Source organism: Danio aesculapii, chromosome 19, assembly GCF_903798145.1.
Source record: "Danio aesculapii chromosome 19, fDanAes4.1, whole genome shotgun sequence".
Taxonomy (NCBI): Eukaryota; Metazoa; Chordata; class Actinopteri; order Cypriniformes; family Danionidae; genus Danio; species Danio aesculapii.
Genome location: NC_079453.1, coordinates 40,468,752 through 40,485,861, shown reverse-complemented (window position 1 = coordinate 40,485,861; position 17,110 = coordinate 40,468,752). Strand labels below are relative to the sequence as shown.

Genomic DNA, 17,110 nt, shown 5'->3' with positions numbered 1-17,110 from the left:
GTATTTTATTGATGGCGGTTGAGTTTGCAGCTGGATATCATTAGGAGATCGTTGACAGGAACGGTGAACAGCTCCGTCAGAATGCGCCTGAAGCTCATATGCAAGTTTATTTTACATTCTAGCAGAAACACCATTGAGCCTCGATAGATCTTCCTGTATGGACGTGCGTCTGTTATAAAACACTCACATAGTTGTCACTTATTTGTACAACTGTGAGGATATATTAAATAGTTCACACAAAAATACACAAAGAGAGACTTTCACTTTCACTTTCACGCATAGTTTGTGAATGAAGAGACTTACGTGCACTAGTTGCAGACGCGAAGAGGCTGTTTTTCCGCCGAGTTTTCAGTAATGAATCACAGAACAGGAGAAAGTCCATTACTTCGATCATTTTAATATAGCATATTAATAATGAAATCCAATAATTATAGTATAAAATTGAAAGTTAATCTTTCGGCCCACCTGCAGTATCGCAGAGGTCCACTAGTGGACCATGGCCTACCGGTTGAGATTCCTTGTATAGACCTGGTATGTAGGGTGCAAAAAGTAGTTAACAGAAACCAGCTAAAATTTTAATAAAGCATAAATGATAAAGGTTTGATTATTTAAAGTCATTCTGTAAAAAGGTGCTGACCCATAATAATTGTTATTATTCAGTGTGTAAGCATTTATTGGACAAGCTTTTCTAAACCAACACAAGTTGTATTAAGTATAAAATGTATGCAACATTTTAAAATTTTACTTGGAAAAATGCTAATTATTTTATTTTATTTTATAATTTTTGCTATTAAAAATAATAAAAGTCTTTATTTTTAACTTTTTAAAACTGTTTTAACTTTATAACTAACAAAAAACATTTTGGTTTCCACAAAAATTTTAAGTATTAACATTAATCCAACATTGATATTAATCATAAATATTTTGTTTTAATTACTTTCATGATGTCATTGAATGTCATTTATGGTTAAAAATGGTTAAAGATTTTATTTTATTTTATTTTATTTTATTTTATTTTATTTTATTTTATTTTATTTTATTTTATTTTATTTTATTTTATTTTATTTTATTTTTTATTTTTTTTAATTTTTGTTATGATTTTTTACTTCTCTAAACCAACACAAATTTATGCCACATTTTATAATTTCACAAAAAAAATTTCCTGTCATTTTTCATGTATTTTATTTAATTTTATTTAATTAAATTTTTAAATGTTTTATTTTATTTTATTTTATTTTTTTTTTTTTAATTTTATGATTTTTTACTTCTCTAAACCAACACAAATTTATGCCACATTTTATAATTTCATAAAAAAATGTCCTGTCATTTTTCATGTATTTTATTAAATTTTATTTAATTAAATTTTTAAATTTTTAAATTTTTAAATTTTTAAATTTTTAAATTTTATTTTATTTTATTTTATTTTATTTTATTTTATTTTATTTTATTTTATTTTATTTTATTTATTTATTTATTTTTTAAATTTTTGTTAAGATTTTTTACTTCTCTAAACCAACACAAATTTATGCCACATTTTATAATTTCACAAAAAAATTTCCTGTCATTTTTCATGTATTTTATTTAATTTAATTTTATTTAATTTAATTTTTTTATTTTTTATTTTATTTTATTTTATTTTATTATTTTTTTTAATTTTATGATTTTTTTACTTCTCTAAACCAACACAAATTTATGCCACATTTTATAATTTCACAAAAAAATTTCCTGTCATTTTTCATGTATTTTATTTAATTTTATTTATTTAAATTTTTAAATTTTATTTTATTTTATTTTATTTTATTTTATTTTATTTTATTTTATTTTATTTTATTTTATTTTATTTTATTTTATTTATTTTTATTTTATTTTTGCACTAACCCTCAGTTGCAACAAATGTCACATTATAAGAAAGCAACATGGTATTATATTATGACACTTTGACCTATTTTCTCCCACAGAATCAGACGACACGCCATATTTTGTGATTGGAGCCATCCTGTACCGTACTCTCGGCCACATAATGCCCCCGCCAAAGTAAGTCCAGTCTCTAAGTCTCCTTTTAGGCACACTCTAGTGTATTTTAATATGTTTTAAAAGCTATTTCAATGGCACTTGTTCTATTACTTTACATATGATTGACACCAGCTGGCAGAGCGCATGGACAATTATCAAAAAATAAATGTTCAGGTTTTGAAATGGATCCCCAGAATGAAAGTGGCATCATTATTAAACCTGTTTTAATCCATCTAGAAATGAGATTATGTGACTAAAATGATTATTGAAGGTGTTGACCTTTATATTCTGATAGGAGGTCAATAGTTCTTACGATACAGGATTAACTGTGGTTAATCTGATGAAGTTTGCCACCCTGTTGTTGGTTTGATATGCTGCCACACTGCCCTCTGCTCCAGTTTTAGACCAAATAAAGCACTGTCCGTTCCTAGAATCCTTCCTATTCTTGCCTTACCTGCTAATCCAATGAGCCGCAGCATCGTTACATGATATTATAATGTTGTGTCTAGGGATGTGGATCTTAAAGCTTCAAATTAGCCACGTTACGCAGCCTTATCAAAGTGACTCAGCTGTTCTCACTCAATTCTCTCAGAGACTGACATCGGAGAGTCTTGTTCTTCTAGACTGACTGAAAAGGTGTAAGGTCGAAAAATAACAAGCATGGGGATTGTTGAAGTGTCAGTTAAATTATTTCTCTTGGCCTCAGTTCTTACGTAATGTTTTAACAAACACTTTTTTTTAGAAATAGGCTCATTTTTAGAGTTAAACAGTTGAGTTTTACCATTTTTTTATCTATTAAGACAATTTCTGGGTCTGGCAGGAGCACTTTTAGCTTAGCTTAGCATAAATCATTGAATCGGATTAGACCATTAGCATCTCACTTGAATATATATATTAAAAAAAATAATTTTGATAATTATTATTCGAACCTCGATAATCCTATTTAATTTCTGTAGTTACACTGTGTATTACTAAAATAGTCCCTAGCTAGGTAACTACTTTAAGAGAATAAGAGTATAGATCCTAGCCATATCGTGAAATTATCAACTTTTTAATTTTGGTATAGCATTTACTATTAGAATCTTGCCCTAAAAAATTACAAAATAATTTTAATAACTTTTCTGTTTAAAACTATAGTTACATTGTGTACTAAGACATTGTGTACTAAGATGATACAGAGTCCAGACAGACAGCCCATAACAAGCTGTCTGTGTAAACACACATACACATAGACACACAGCACCAAGCAAGCAACACACAGCATCACGCTCCCTCTCATTCACACTTATACACACACACACACACACACATAAACAGCATCCACGCGGATACGCACATACTCGCTCGCTCAGGATCGATATTGTTAGATCACTCACTCCCGTTCAAATTACACTGTTCAAGTTACCGACCACTCCCGCGCTTTATTCGGAAATTTATTCCTGTGCTGCAAGAAATCTGGTTGAGGAATGCAGACCTCTAACTCCTAGCTTTAGTTATGAAAAATAAATAAATGAAAATGTATATATATATATATATATATATATATATATATATATATATATATATATATATATATATATATATATATATATATATATATATATATGTTTATGTATATATGTGTATATGTATATATATATATATATATATATACACTTGCCAGCCACTTTATTGGGTACACATGTCCAACTACTAGTTAACACAAATTTCTTATCAGCTAATCACATGGCTGCAACTCAATGCATGTAGACATGGTTAATACGATCTGCTGCAGTTCAAACCGAGCATCAGAATGGGAAAGAAAGGGAATTTAAGTGACTTTGAAAGTGGCATGGTTGTTGGTGCCAGACGGGCTTTTCTGAGTATTTCAGTAACTGCTGGGATTTTCACGCGCAATTATCTCTAGGGTTTACAGAGAATGGTCCATAAAAGAGAAAATATCCAGTGAGCGGCAGTTCTGTGAACGCAAATACCTTGTTGAGGTCAGAGGAGAATGGCCAGACTGGTTCCAGCTGATAGAAAGGCAACAGCAACTCAAAAACTACTCATTACAACCAAGCTATGCAGAACAGCATCTCTGAACACACAACACGTCTAACCTTGAGGCAGATGGGCTACAGCAGCAGAAGACCACACCGGGTTCCACTCCTGTAAGCTAAGTACAGGAAACTTGAAGCTACAACTGGCACAGGCTCAGCAAAATTGGACAATAAAAGATTGGAAAAACGTTGCCTGGTCTGATGAGTCTCGATTTCTGCTGCTTTCTTTTATTTATTTATTTATTTATTTTTTTTTAGCGAGATGCTAATGCTCTAATCTGATTCAAGAATTTATGCTAAGCTAAGCTAAAAGTTCTCCCATCAAACCTGGAGATCAGCTGAATGGACTGTTTAAATCTATATGACTAATGTTGATCGTATTATGAAAATCACTGCAAATATGTCACTCATCATTTGCTTTTTTAGTGTGGACATAAGCAGAACTTTAGACAAAAGAATTATCACACCACACAGAATAATGGCAAGAGTAAGGGCTCATTTTGAGATATTCCAGTCAACTGTGTTGCCTTTTCCCCTCAGTGCAGCCTCCACCGAGGGCTTTTCTCTTTTTCTGAGCGAGAGCAGATAAATGTAATTAGGCAGATTGGTTCGGCCGGCACCAGGGGGGCATGTAAAGGCGTCTGGTCTCTTGCTCAAACCCTGCTGGGGTCTGTAGTTCACTGTCCAGACTCACTGAGCTTGTCCGAGCCCTCAACTCAACCCTGACGATAAACATAAGACGTGCCGACAGTGTTTGTTTCTGTCTCTCTCTCTATTGTGAAGCCCCTGCTATCCAGGTCATTGCTCCTCAGCGTGCCTGATTGTGACGGGGCTCGTTGAATATGTATGGGATCAAGGCTATTTGTTTGTTTTTGGTCCGCTTTTTGCTTTGTGTCTCATTAATTTTCACACATACTTGCTCCCGCTGCCCCGGGGGAAGCTAACCTGCCCGATTTGTTTGTGACAGAATGTAAGTCCCTGTGACCCAGCAGCTCCCGCGGATACAAGTTTTATCTCTGCATAACACATACACATGCACATATGCACAAACATACACACACACACAGCACAAACTAAAAATAGATGGATTTGTTTAGTACACAATGGGGCAAAGAAGCTCTGCCGTGGATTTAAAACAAACACACATACACACACACACACAAGGTGGCAGTCAGCCAGTGTATCATGCTCTGTCATTGAATACTAGCCAACATTGTGTGTTGTCACAATTCAGCTAAATTAATTAAAATTTTATTTTTTATTTAATGGTGTAATATTTGGTTACAAAGGACAGTATTTTTTTTTCTTTTTTTAGTACGTATCTAGCCAGTGATCAAAAGTTTGTCTTTATCTTAGCTTGTAATAATGTTTTATATTTGGAGTATCTATATTTATTTATTTATAGTTTTTTCAATTATGGTACAGTAGTATTAATTTCTGTTTAGACAATATCTAATCGTGTAACAAAATTTCTGCACAAATGTTAGCCTTTTTATACCTTTAATACTTATGTTATATCTTTAGTTTAGTTTTAAATTAATTTTATTTTATTTGTTTTTATTATTATTTTTATTTTATTGTATTTTATTTTATTTCATTTTCATTTAATTTAGATATTTTTTTTATTTAAATATAATTTTTATTAATTTAATTTAATTTAATTTAATTTAATTTAATTTAATTTAATTTAATTTAATTTAATTTAATTTAATTTAATTTAATTTTAATTTAATTATATTATTTATTTGTTGTTTTTTATTTTATTTAATTATTTTTTATCTGATTTTATTTTATTTTATTTTATTTTATTTCATTTTTTATCATTTTTTTATCTGATTTTATTTTATTTTATTTTATTTTATTTATAATTTATTTATTTATTTATTGTCTATTTTATTTTATTTTATTTTAACCTTTTTGTAACCCTTGTGTGATCTTAAAATTCTGTATACACTGTTTTTCCTATGGCTCAAAAATGACCCGCATTCACTAAACCTTCAAAATAAAGCAGCTAAATTTAATTTCAATGCTGAAATAAACAGTCAACTTTTGAAATTAGTGATATCATTTTACAGTATATTTAATCCTTTTTGATCTAAGGGTGTTTTGGGGAACTGGAGAAGTTTTGATGTGCCCTGACTTTTGTGCTTTTTTCAGATGATTCTAAACATACAGTAAAAGTGGCTAAAGTCTAATACCACAGTAAACAACACAAACTGGTCTTTAAGTTTTGCATCTGCACAACTTTGGTTTGCACTCCTTGCCATTTGCCCTTAAGTGTAACTGTATTGTTTACAATATTTATTTTTACTTATATTTGCGTTATATTATATGTGCAATTGTATTTATTGTCATGTCTTTTTGAAATTCTACATTTGTATTAATATTATTATTACTAATATGCTCCAAGGGTCTGAGAGTAATAAACGTTTGATTCTCTGTATGTCCTGTACATGTGGTTGAATTGACAATAAAGCTGACTTTGACTTGGTTTTCACTTTGAATAATACATTAGCAACATTTATGTACAAGATTGCGTCAATTTAAGTCAAATGTGCTTTTTTGATGTTTTTTTCATTAAACTGGATTTATAAAAGTGATTTTCTACTCATAGTCAGTTATGAATCTAACACTGTCTGTGTTTCTTCTCCCAGAGATCCGTTCGTGATCAGCTCAAAGATTTTGACAGTAACCGTACGCCCTTTACCCAAGCCCACCGAGCCCCTGGTGTCAGTGGAACTCGCCCCTTTGCTAAATGTAAGTACTTTATACTTGTGAAAACATTATAACAGACGAAATATGCATACATGTAAACATATCACTCTACCATTCAACAGTTGAGGGTTGGCAGCCATGTATTTAGTTATTTCATTACATTTATCATGATCACCAAGGCAGCTTATAATTAATCTACAAATATTATTGTGCAATATTCATATTGTTTCTAACCTTCAGTCTCACATAATCTTTTTAAAGGCTGATTTTCTGCTCAAGAAGCATTTCTGAGTATTATCAGTGTTAATAATGCTTTTATATGTATTTAAGTTCAGTTATCACAGGAATAAATAACATATTTTTTTAACATACAAGTTATTTTAAGACAGTTAGGAGGCAGTTATTTTAAACTGCAATAATATTTCTCAATATTCCCAATAAAAACAGTCAAATCTTAATGTTTTCAAACTTTGGACAGGTTGTTTGTAAGTAATCAGCAGACTATTTTCAGGTTCATATTGTTAGATTTCCCATATCACAACACCAGCAAATGCATGATGCAGTTCCCATGCTTTAACCAACATACAATCATAGAACTGTTATTTCTGTCTTATATGTTCTCGCATTTCCCTTTATGCGTGAACAATAGTACTAGTTATGACCCATAACCAATGCGCACTAGCTCATGCTGACAAACTGTTTTAGAAATATAGTGAGCACGGATTTCTAACACAGCGAGTCTATTTAAACACCATAATCAGGCGTTGAAATACAGTCCTGTTGAAATGACCATCTATTAATAATCCCCTGTTATGAAAAGCACATCTTTAAAAAACCCTAAATACACAGAACATAAAGTACCGCACATAAAACCTCTCAATATTTTATGTGGAGGGAAAAAAAGTAATAAGAATATACCCGCAAGGATTTATGCAAAATGTGAACGCTTCATATTGGATTGTGCTTGAGTGAGTCGCCATGCGCTGTTTCCGGATTCAAGCCTTGGATTGAGCAAATGAGCTGTTTATGACCACTGTTTGTCATATAACATATTAAAGTGAACATTAAAACATCAACAGCAACATAAAACCTCCTGACACCCATATACTGACATTGTATGATTTATAAGATACAAATTACTGTCAGCATTGAGTGCAATTAGTTGCATTAGTTAGCAATTAGTAACTAGTTACTGTAATAAAAGTACTGATTAATAAAAACAATGGGATTACATTTCATTTCATACAATTACAGCTATACAGCTCTTATTCATTACAACTCAACAGTTTTGGATACATGTATTCAGGGTAGCAGATAAATAAATATTTAAGCAATTAGAAGTTCCTCCTTGCAGTACCTCTCAAGCTTGGATGAGAAGCGACGGTGTACAGCCATTTTCAGATCCCTCCAGAGATGTTCAATAGGATTTAGAGCTGGGCTCTGGCTGGGCCACTCAAGGACATTCACTGAGTTGTTGTGAAGCCACTCCAGTGATATTTTGGCGGTGTGCTTTGGGTCATTGTCCTGCTGATAGATGAACCGTCGTCCCAGTCTGAGTTCAAGAGCACTCTGAAGCAGGTTTTCATTCAGGATGTCTCTGTACATTGCTGCGTTCATCTTTCCCTCTATCCTGACTAGTCTTTATGTTTCTGCTGCTGAAAAACATCCCCACAGCATGATGCTGCCACCATCAAAGGGCTGCTATGTGCCCCTTATTAAGGAGTGGCTTCCGTCTGGCCACTCTACCATACTGATTGGTGGATTGCTGCACAGATGGTTATTCTTCTGTAAGGTTCTCCTCTCTCCACACAAGAACGCTGGCGCTCAGACAGAGTGACCATAGGAGTGACCATATTGATCACCTCCCTGACTAAAGCCTTTCTCGCCTCATCACTCAGATTAGATGGCCGGCCAGCTCTAGGAAGAGTCCTGGTGGTTCCAAACATCTTCCACTTACGGATGATGGAGGCCATTGTGCTCATTGGAACTTTTAGAGCAGCAGACATTTTTCTGTAACCTTCCCCAGCCTTGTGCCTCAAGACAATCCTGTCTCTGAGGTCTACAGACAATTCCTTTGTCTTCATGCTTGGCTTGTGCTTTGACATGCACTGTCAACCCTGGGACCTTACATAGACAGGTGTATGCCTTTTCAAATCATGTCCAATCAACTGAATTTACCACAGGTAACTCCAACGAAGCTGCTCAAACATTTCAAGAATGATCAGTGGAAACTGAATGTACCTGAGCTCAATTTAGTGCTTCACTGCAAAGGCTGTGAATACTTATGTACATGTGATTTTTCAGATTTTATGTATATTTTTTTAATAAATTTGCAACAATTAATAAAGTATTTTTTTCACATTGTCATTATGAGGTATTGTGTGTAGAATTTTTTTATGGAAATAGATGAATTTAATCCATTTTGGAATGAGGCTGTAACATAAAAACATGTGGAAAACGTGCTATGAATACTTTCCAGATGCACTGTATGTGTATATTAATACTATTTGTTATTTGCTTTTGGCATCTGATATAGAGTGTTTGGACACAGTACGGTAACTGTGACACGTGACGCCAGACTTAACAAAGGGATGGCAACTTTTATCTGCCTTGTTCCTCACATTGGTGTGGGTTTTGTGAATGCAGGAGTGATTCATGAATGTCTTCTATGCACAAATCCCTCGCCATCCCGAGGTTGTGCCCTGCTCAGCCGTGGTCCTGTGTGAGCCGCATCTGTGCACGGAAGACCTTGGCAGGGGTCGCCGTCCAGATTGTGCAGCGGTGCTCCGGCCACAGATGTTTGGGACACAGAGGGGGGAATCTGAGCCCGCGTGTTGGGACTTGTCCTCTCTGTGTGGACAGCTGCTCTGTGCCGGCCTGACCCCGAGAGGCTGCTGGGAAATGGAGGCGGTTCACTCCAGCTGTGCTATTGGCCAGTGCTCCACCTCATTCATCAGGCTTAACACAGACTTCCTGGCATCGGTTGCCTTTATCGATCGCCAGTGTCCAAAAGTGTCTGGCTGTCAGTCATCTGAGTGTCAAATTGAGATGATGTATTCAATCGCATGTGTCGTTGGGTTTGTTTACCACCTGCGATGACAAAAACGCTCTGTTCATTTGTTTTCATTATGAACGAGAGGACCAAAGCCATCTGGTCGGAAGTACAATCGAGCCAGTGGAGTGGCACAAGTCCATACTGGACACTTATAACTGGCCTTAGCAGACATATTACAATGATTGAGCAGCTGCGCAATGGTGTCTGGACTGATTTGATAGCTTTTCTGTCCTGAAATGCTCTCTGTGTGGAAGGGACTGTGACTGTCAAGATTACAGTACAGAACTTCCTGCTTTAGTATGCATTGTTTGCTTATGCTATTGTTTACGGAAGTAAGTTTAGTTTTGTCTCATCAATTACAACACTAATGTTGTTGAAGATGGTAAGAAATAACAGCAACGTGTACTCTGACATGTTTTGTGTCCACAACATAACGTAATGTGACATAATGCAATGTAATACAACATGACAGTGCAGTGTAACAACATAACAATGCAATATAACAACAAACTGGAATGTAACAGCATAACAATGTAACACAACATAAAACAATGTACTATAACACAATGTAACATAACACAATGTAAAGTAACGTAACACAATGTAACATAACACAGTGTAACGTAACACAACATAATGTAACGTAACACAAACTATCGTAACATAATGTAATGTAACACAGCGTAATGTAACACAGCGTAATGTAACACAGCGTAATGTAACACACCGTAATGTAACACAACGCAATGTAACACAGCGTAACATAACACAACGTAATATAATACAACATAACACAACATATCGTAACACAACATATTGTAACACAACTTAATGTAACACAATAAAATGTAACACAATGAAACGTATCACAACGTAGCGACACAACTTTACATAACACTACGTAATGTAACACAGCATAACGTAACACAACATACAGGGTAACATAACACAATGTAATGTAACATCGCTACGTAACAAAATGTAACATAACACAACCTAACTTAACACAACAGAATGTAACATAACATAATGTAACATAATGTAATGTAAGACAACGTAACATAACACAGCGTAACGTAACACAACATAACGTAACAAAACATACCGTAATCCAACATATCGTAACATAACGTAATGTTTCACAACATAATGTAACAAAACAAATTGTGACACAGCTTAACATAACACAATGTAATGTTACACAGCTTAACGTAACACAACAATGTAAAACAACATGGCATAACACAATATGACGTAACACAATATGACGTAACACAACGTAACATAACACAGCGTAACATAACACAACATAATGTAACATCGTTACCTAACACAATATAATGTAACAACCTAACATAACACAGCAGAATGTAACAATGTAATTTAACACAACGTAACATAACCCAGCGTTATGTAACACAACAAAATGTAGCACAACCTAATGTAACACAATGTCGTGTGACAACTTAACATAACACAACGCAATGTTACACAAAATAACGCAACACAGCATAACGTAACACAACAATGTATCACAACAATTTAACACGTAACGTAACACAACCTAACATAACACAGCGTAATGTAACACAGCGTAATGTAACACAGCGTAACGTAACACAATGTAATGTAACACAACATAACATAACATAACACAACATCACGTAACACAGCATCACGTAACACAACATAGCGTAACACAACATAGCATAACACAACGTATCGTAATACAACGTAATATAATACAATGTAATGTAACACAGTGCAACGTAACACAGCGCAACGTAACATAACACAACGTAACATAACACAACGTAACATAACACAACGTAACGTAACAAAACACAACATAATGTAACACAGCGCAACGTAACACAGCGCAACGTAACAGCGTAACGTAACAGCGTAACATAACACCACATAACATAAAACAACATAACACAGCGTAACGTAACACAACGTAACATAACACAGTGTAACGGAACAACGTAATGTAACACATCACGTAACACAGCGCAACGTAACACAGCGCAACGTAACACAGCGCAACGTAACACAGCGCAACGTAACACAGCGCAACGTAACACAGCGCAACGTAACACAGCGCAACGTAACACAGCGCAACGTAACAGCGTAACATAACACCACATAACGTAAAACAACGTAACATAACACAGTGTAACGTAACACAACGTAACATAACACAGTGTAACGGAACAACTCAACGTAACACATCACGTAACAAAACATCATGTAACAACGTAAAGTAACACAACGTAACAACATAACAAAATGCAACGTAATGGTATAACATAACAGCATTACTACAGCATAACAGAAAGCAGCATAACATCATAACACAATGTAACAACAAAAACAGTATAACATAATACAACATAACACAGTGTAACAACATAACAGCGTAACATAACGCAACGTAACACAATGTAACAACATAACATGACAACATAATGCAATGTAACGGCATAAAAGCATAAGACAATGTAACAACATAGCATAATGCAACGTGACAACAGCGTAATATAACACAATGCAAAACAATGAAATACAGCATAATGTAAGGTAATACAGCATAACGCAATGTAATACAGCATTACGGAACGACATATCACAGCATATAACAAATAGCAACACAGTAACGACATATAACAGCATATAACATATAGCATAACCTATAACATTTGACATAACAATAATTAGGTACACAAAATATGAATAAATTAAATAACATTTCAAAAACATTTGATGTTAAAAGCACTGCTTTTTGAAACTTTATATGTCCCTGAACCTGCCCTCAATTGAAGTATACAACCTGACTGAGACCATATAATGAGTTGTAATTACCCTCTGATTCTGGCAGCTGTATTAGGAGTCTGATATACTCCTGAAGGTCAGAGGTGATCATTGTTCAGATCAAACGATCCCAACTGAGATTTCACCTCCTGAAAAGAGATAATAGGCATAACTTGAGCAGAGGCAGATTAGTCAATTATATCAGTTGATTCACTGATGAATCAATAATGAGCTGCGCATTCAGCCATGCACCAATGAACCCTGATTAGAGACTCACACTGGGCACAAAATGAGGGCTTCATCCCAGATTCATCACGAATCAATGAATCAGAAATGAGAGCTTTTCTTTTTTATATCTTTTCCATTTACATTGTACAGTTCATTTATATCATATTATTATAAATGTTGAAAACAGTGGAAACTGCACTTTTTTCATTCATTCATTCATTCATTCATTCATTTTCCTTCAGATTAGTGTCTTATTTATCAGGGTTCGCCACAGTGGAACGAACCACCAACTATTTCAGCATATGTTTTACACTGGAACAGTTTTATGTTTTACAAGTTTGCCAGCATATTTTTTCACATATGTTCAGTGGATGTCCCATATGTTCCAGCTGCAACCCAGTACTGGGAAACACCCATACACTCTCGCATTCACACACACTTATACATTATGGCCACTTTAGTCCATTCAATTCACCTATAGCGGACTTTGGGGGAAACTGGAGCACTCGGAGGAAACACACATGAACACGGGGAAACCATGCAAACTCCACACAGAAAAGCCAAATTGTCCAGCCAGAACTCGAAGCAGTGACCTTCTTGTGAGGCATCGGTGATAACCACTGATCCAGCGTGCTGCCGCACACTTTTTTTTTATTAGATGGTTTATTTACTGTCATATTTTATGCTTGTATACATACTGTATGTTAGGAATCAGACTGTAATAATGTTTCAAAGCCACCTAGTTTGATAAATATATCTGTTAGATGTGTACAGGTGTACTTCCTTTTACAGATTCAACTGTATACATTAATTTCTTACTTAATTATTGACTTGCAACACTTGCATTTTCTTGCATTTAAAAATCCTAACCCTAAATCCTAAGTTTTTCTGTTTTTCTTTCTCCTCAAAGGGCACAACGGATCCTCAGTGTGTCGTCTGGGACTACGGAAACCCGTAAGTCATGCGTTTACAATCTCCAAAACTCACCATCAATGTAACTGACCAACATACCTGTAGGCTCATTCTGAAAACGAACCTCAGCAAAAATAATGTGATATCTATCTATCTATCTATCTGTCTATCTATCTATCTATCGATCTATCGATCTATCGATCTATCGATCTATCTATCTATCTATCTATCTATCTATCTATCTATCTATCTATCTATCTATCTGTCTGTCTGTCTGTCTGTCTGTCTGTCTGTCTGTCTGTCTGTCTGTCTGTCTGTCTGTCTGTCTGTCTGTCTGTCTGTCTGTCTGTCTGTCTGTCTGTCTGTCTGTCTGTCTGTCTGTCTGTCTGTCTATCTATCTATCTATCTATCTATCTATCTATCTATCTATCTATCTATCTATCTATCTATCTATCTATCTATCTATCTATCTATATATATATATATATATATATATATATATATATATATATATATATATATATATATATTGAAAGCTTTGAAATAAAACTTAACGAAAAAAATGAAAACAAAAGCTTTTTTAGCCTAATCATGTGTAAAAAAGGATTAAAGACGCGTTTGGATATGGCGAGTCAGGAAATTCATCTTTGCGGCACGGACTCAACCTACAGTCTGTTCTAAGTAAAAAATCTATTATTTTCCCAGAATCATTTGTCCCATATAATATGAGGTATTAACATAATATTTATTTTAAATTCTACTTTTATGTTGAAATCACTTACTATTGTATTTAAAATATATCTGTACCGCAGTAGGCTATAGGCCTAATTTTATTTACATACTGAAGTAAATTATGTAAATAAAATCAAATAAAAAAAGACATAATGCTTAATGTGGTTAGCGTTGTATCTGGGTTTTTTTTAATTGAATTTAATGTAAATTGTGACTGACTGGCGTGATTCGGGCAGTGACCACCTCTGTTCATGACAGTGGAGCACTGTCCGTTTGATTGCTGTCCAGCATGTGTGTGGAGTGGCTGCGAGAAACAAAAGAGACGTACAGTACTTTTTGCTGAGAAACAATATATATATATATATATAAATATATATGCATATTTTAGAACAATGTTATGATGTATTCGGTACAGTGGAGTTTGTTTTTTGATGCGCCACCTGGTGGATGTTCTGTAAAGCACAAAACATTTATTTCAATTCCAAACAGAGTTTGGACGGAATGCTGTGGCTCGCCGCACTACGAAATGAGGCGAGCCGCGGTACAAAACACCCATTTTTAAAGGCCCCATATGTAGCCCTATATACATTTCTGGAGATCACGAATTATGTTTTCAAAAGTATGTATGGCTGCATTTTGTCTTCATAACGAATGCTATGGGGCAGTATGACGCCGTTCCTTTTCGCGCTTACTAGCTGACCACTTACCTCCATATTGATGGCTTTCCCCGCTGTTACCAGTTTGTCCAGTAACTCGCTATGTACATCGGCGGACTTGAGACGCAGAGAGGAGTTGACCACGACAACAGGGTTAGAGTTCAGTGAAGAACGGTTTCAGAAAGCGGATAAGACAAAAACAAAATCCAAAAAAAACTAAATAAACAAGTAAATAACAGGCTGAGAATGTGGTATAATCTGAAAACTTGGTAAAAATCTGATGATAGCTTTTCTATTTCTGGATTGCTTTTTAAAACTGTTAGTTGGGTTTAGGGAAGGAGGAGGGTGGGCCAGTCATTCAGTCAGTCAGTCGACAGTGGCCTCTGGTGGATTTATGCGAGAAGAGCAGGCACGAATGGCACTCGGGAGAGACATTGGAGATCTCAAAAAGCACACACAGCGGCCTCTGGTGGATTTGCAAAAACAAAAACTGAAAAAAAAAAACATACCTTCTAGGACGTATGTAATGCTCTAGAAATGTATTTAGCGGTACATTTTCAGAATGAGTCTGGGTTGAAACTGACACATGATTCCACAGCTCATATTTATTCAACTCAACTGAGAGCATTTTGACACCAGTGTTTGCATTTGCGAACTCATTAACAATCAGTAGTCCCTGCGATGAAGTCTTTGACACTGCGCTCATTGAATTAGTGAGCTGAAAAAATTGCATCATTCTTCTTACCTCAAGCACACCTCAAGTGAGAACTCCCGGTTTTCAAAACACACCGTCTTTAATCCCATGATTTGATTGTCTTGTGACACGATACCATCCAAAAACCTGTCAGCCGTCACGGCAGGAGCTTTATTACATCATTGTCTTCAAAAATCTAAACAATGTGGCTGTTCCTTGGGGATCTCTGGTTATGAAATGACACACGCTGTGTCCTATTTCACTCTATTTCTGTGTAAAGTGAATCGGCAGCTTGTAAAATTGTTGTTCTCAAACTGCTCCCCCTACTGGTAGATCTTGGAAAAACACATATTTTGCTCTGGATATTTAAGAAAATGTCAGATGTGTCATACAAAAGTCTTTTTTTTTTTCTACGTCGACTGCATTGTGAGCTCTTGATGATGTAATTCTGTCTGTTGATATGCTTTGGCTGCGTCTTTGTGCCTGTTTATTTAGGAGCTTTGAGAGCAGCGCATGTATTCTGGTTCACGCTCTGTTTGTATTTGTGTCGGAAAAAATCTGCGCTCCGAGTGTGTTTATATCAGGGAGGAGCGATACAAAGGAGTTTTTGAAGCATCACAAATAAGGTGAGAGAAAAAGGGACAAAGAAAGAAGCAAGGCAGAGAGAGAGAGACACGTCTGTGCAGAGGATGCGTTCACAAGTTACAGTCATCTACTTGCTATGAGCTGAAGAGACTGTTGACAAAGTTTGATCTTTGGCCACTTTGGTCACCAACTACACACAAGCTACAACAAAGCAAACAAGCAGCAAAGCAAAAAATGATGCAATTTTAAAGGAGATCTATCGTAATGTGAGTTTCTGAACTTCTTCAGATGCCTTGATTGTAGTCCTTATTTTTTCTCCAGGGAAAGATAACATTTTAGTTTAAGTGCTAATTCCAACTAGCTACATATTTCCTCACTATTAATAAGATAATAGCTGTTTATTTGTATTAGTATAAAATATAAGCTTATTATAGATCCCTAATCCTTCCCAATACCTAAACCCAAGTTCTACCTCACTATTATTACTGGCCTGGTATGTGGTATGGTACGGTATGGGTCGGTACAGGTCATCTTGATCAGGCTTGCATTTCCCCTGCCAAAAGGGTACCAATGGTATATTTAAAATATAGATGTGTGGCATGCAATCACAAGCTCTCTGGAGAAACTGAAACCCCTCACGCTTTACACGGCCTCTTAAACAACGACA

General features: G+C 35.0%; 1 protein-coding gene across 6 annotated transcripts in view; it reads left to right on the top strand.

The window, feature by feature from the left end:
- The window catches only part of adgrb2 (adhesion G protein-coupled receptor B2), a 634,025-nt gene that overhangs the window by 394,009 nt on the left and 222,906 nt on the right, over nt 1-17,110 (top strand). For all 6 annotated transcript variants that reach the window (XM_056480419.1, XM_056480418.1, XM_056480420.1 and 3 more), the window contains exons 13-15: nt 1,959-2,034; nt 6,707-6,809; nt 13,775-13,818. In XM_056480419.1, the coding sequence (XP_056336394.1) occupies nt 1,959-2,034; nt 6,707-6,809; nt 13,775-13,818 (223 nt within the window). The remainder of the gene's footprint in view (nt 1-1,958; nt 2,035-6,706; nt 6,810-13,774; nt 13,819-17,110) is intronic.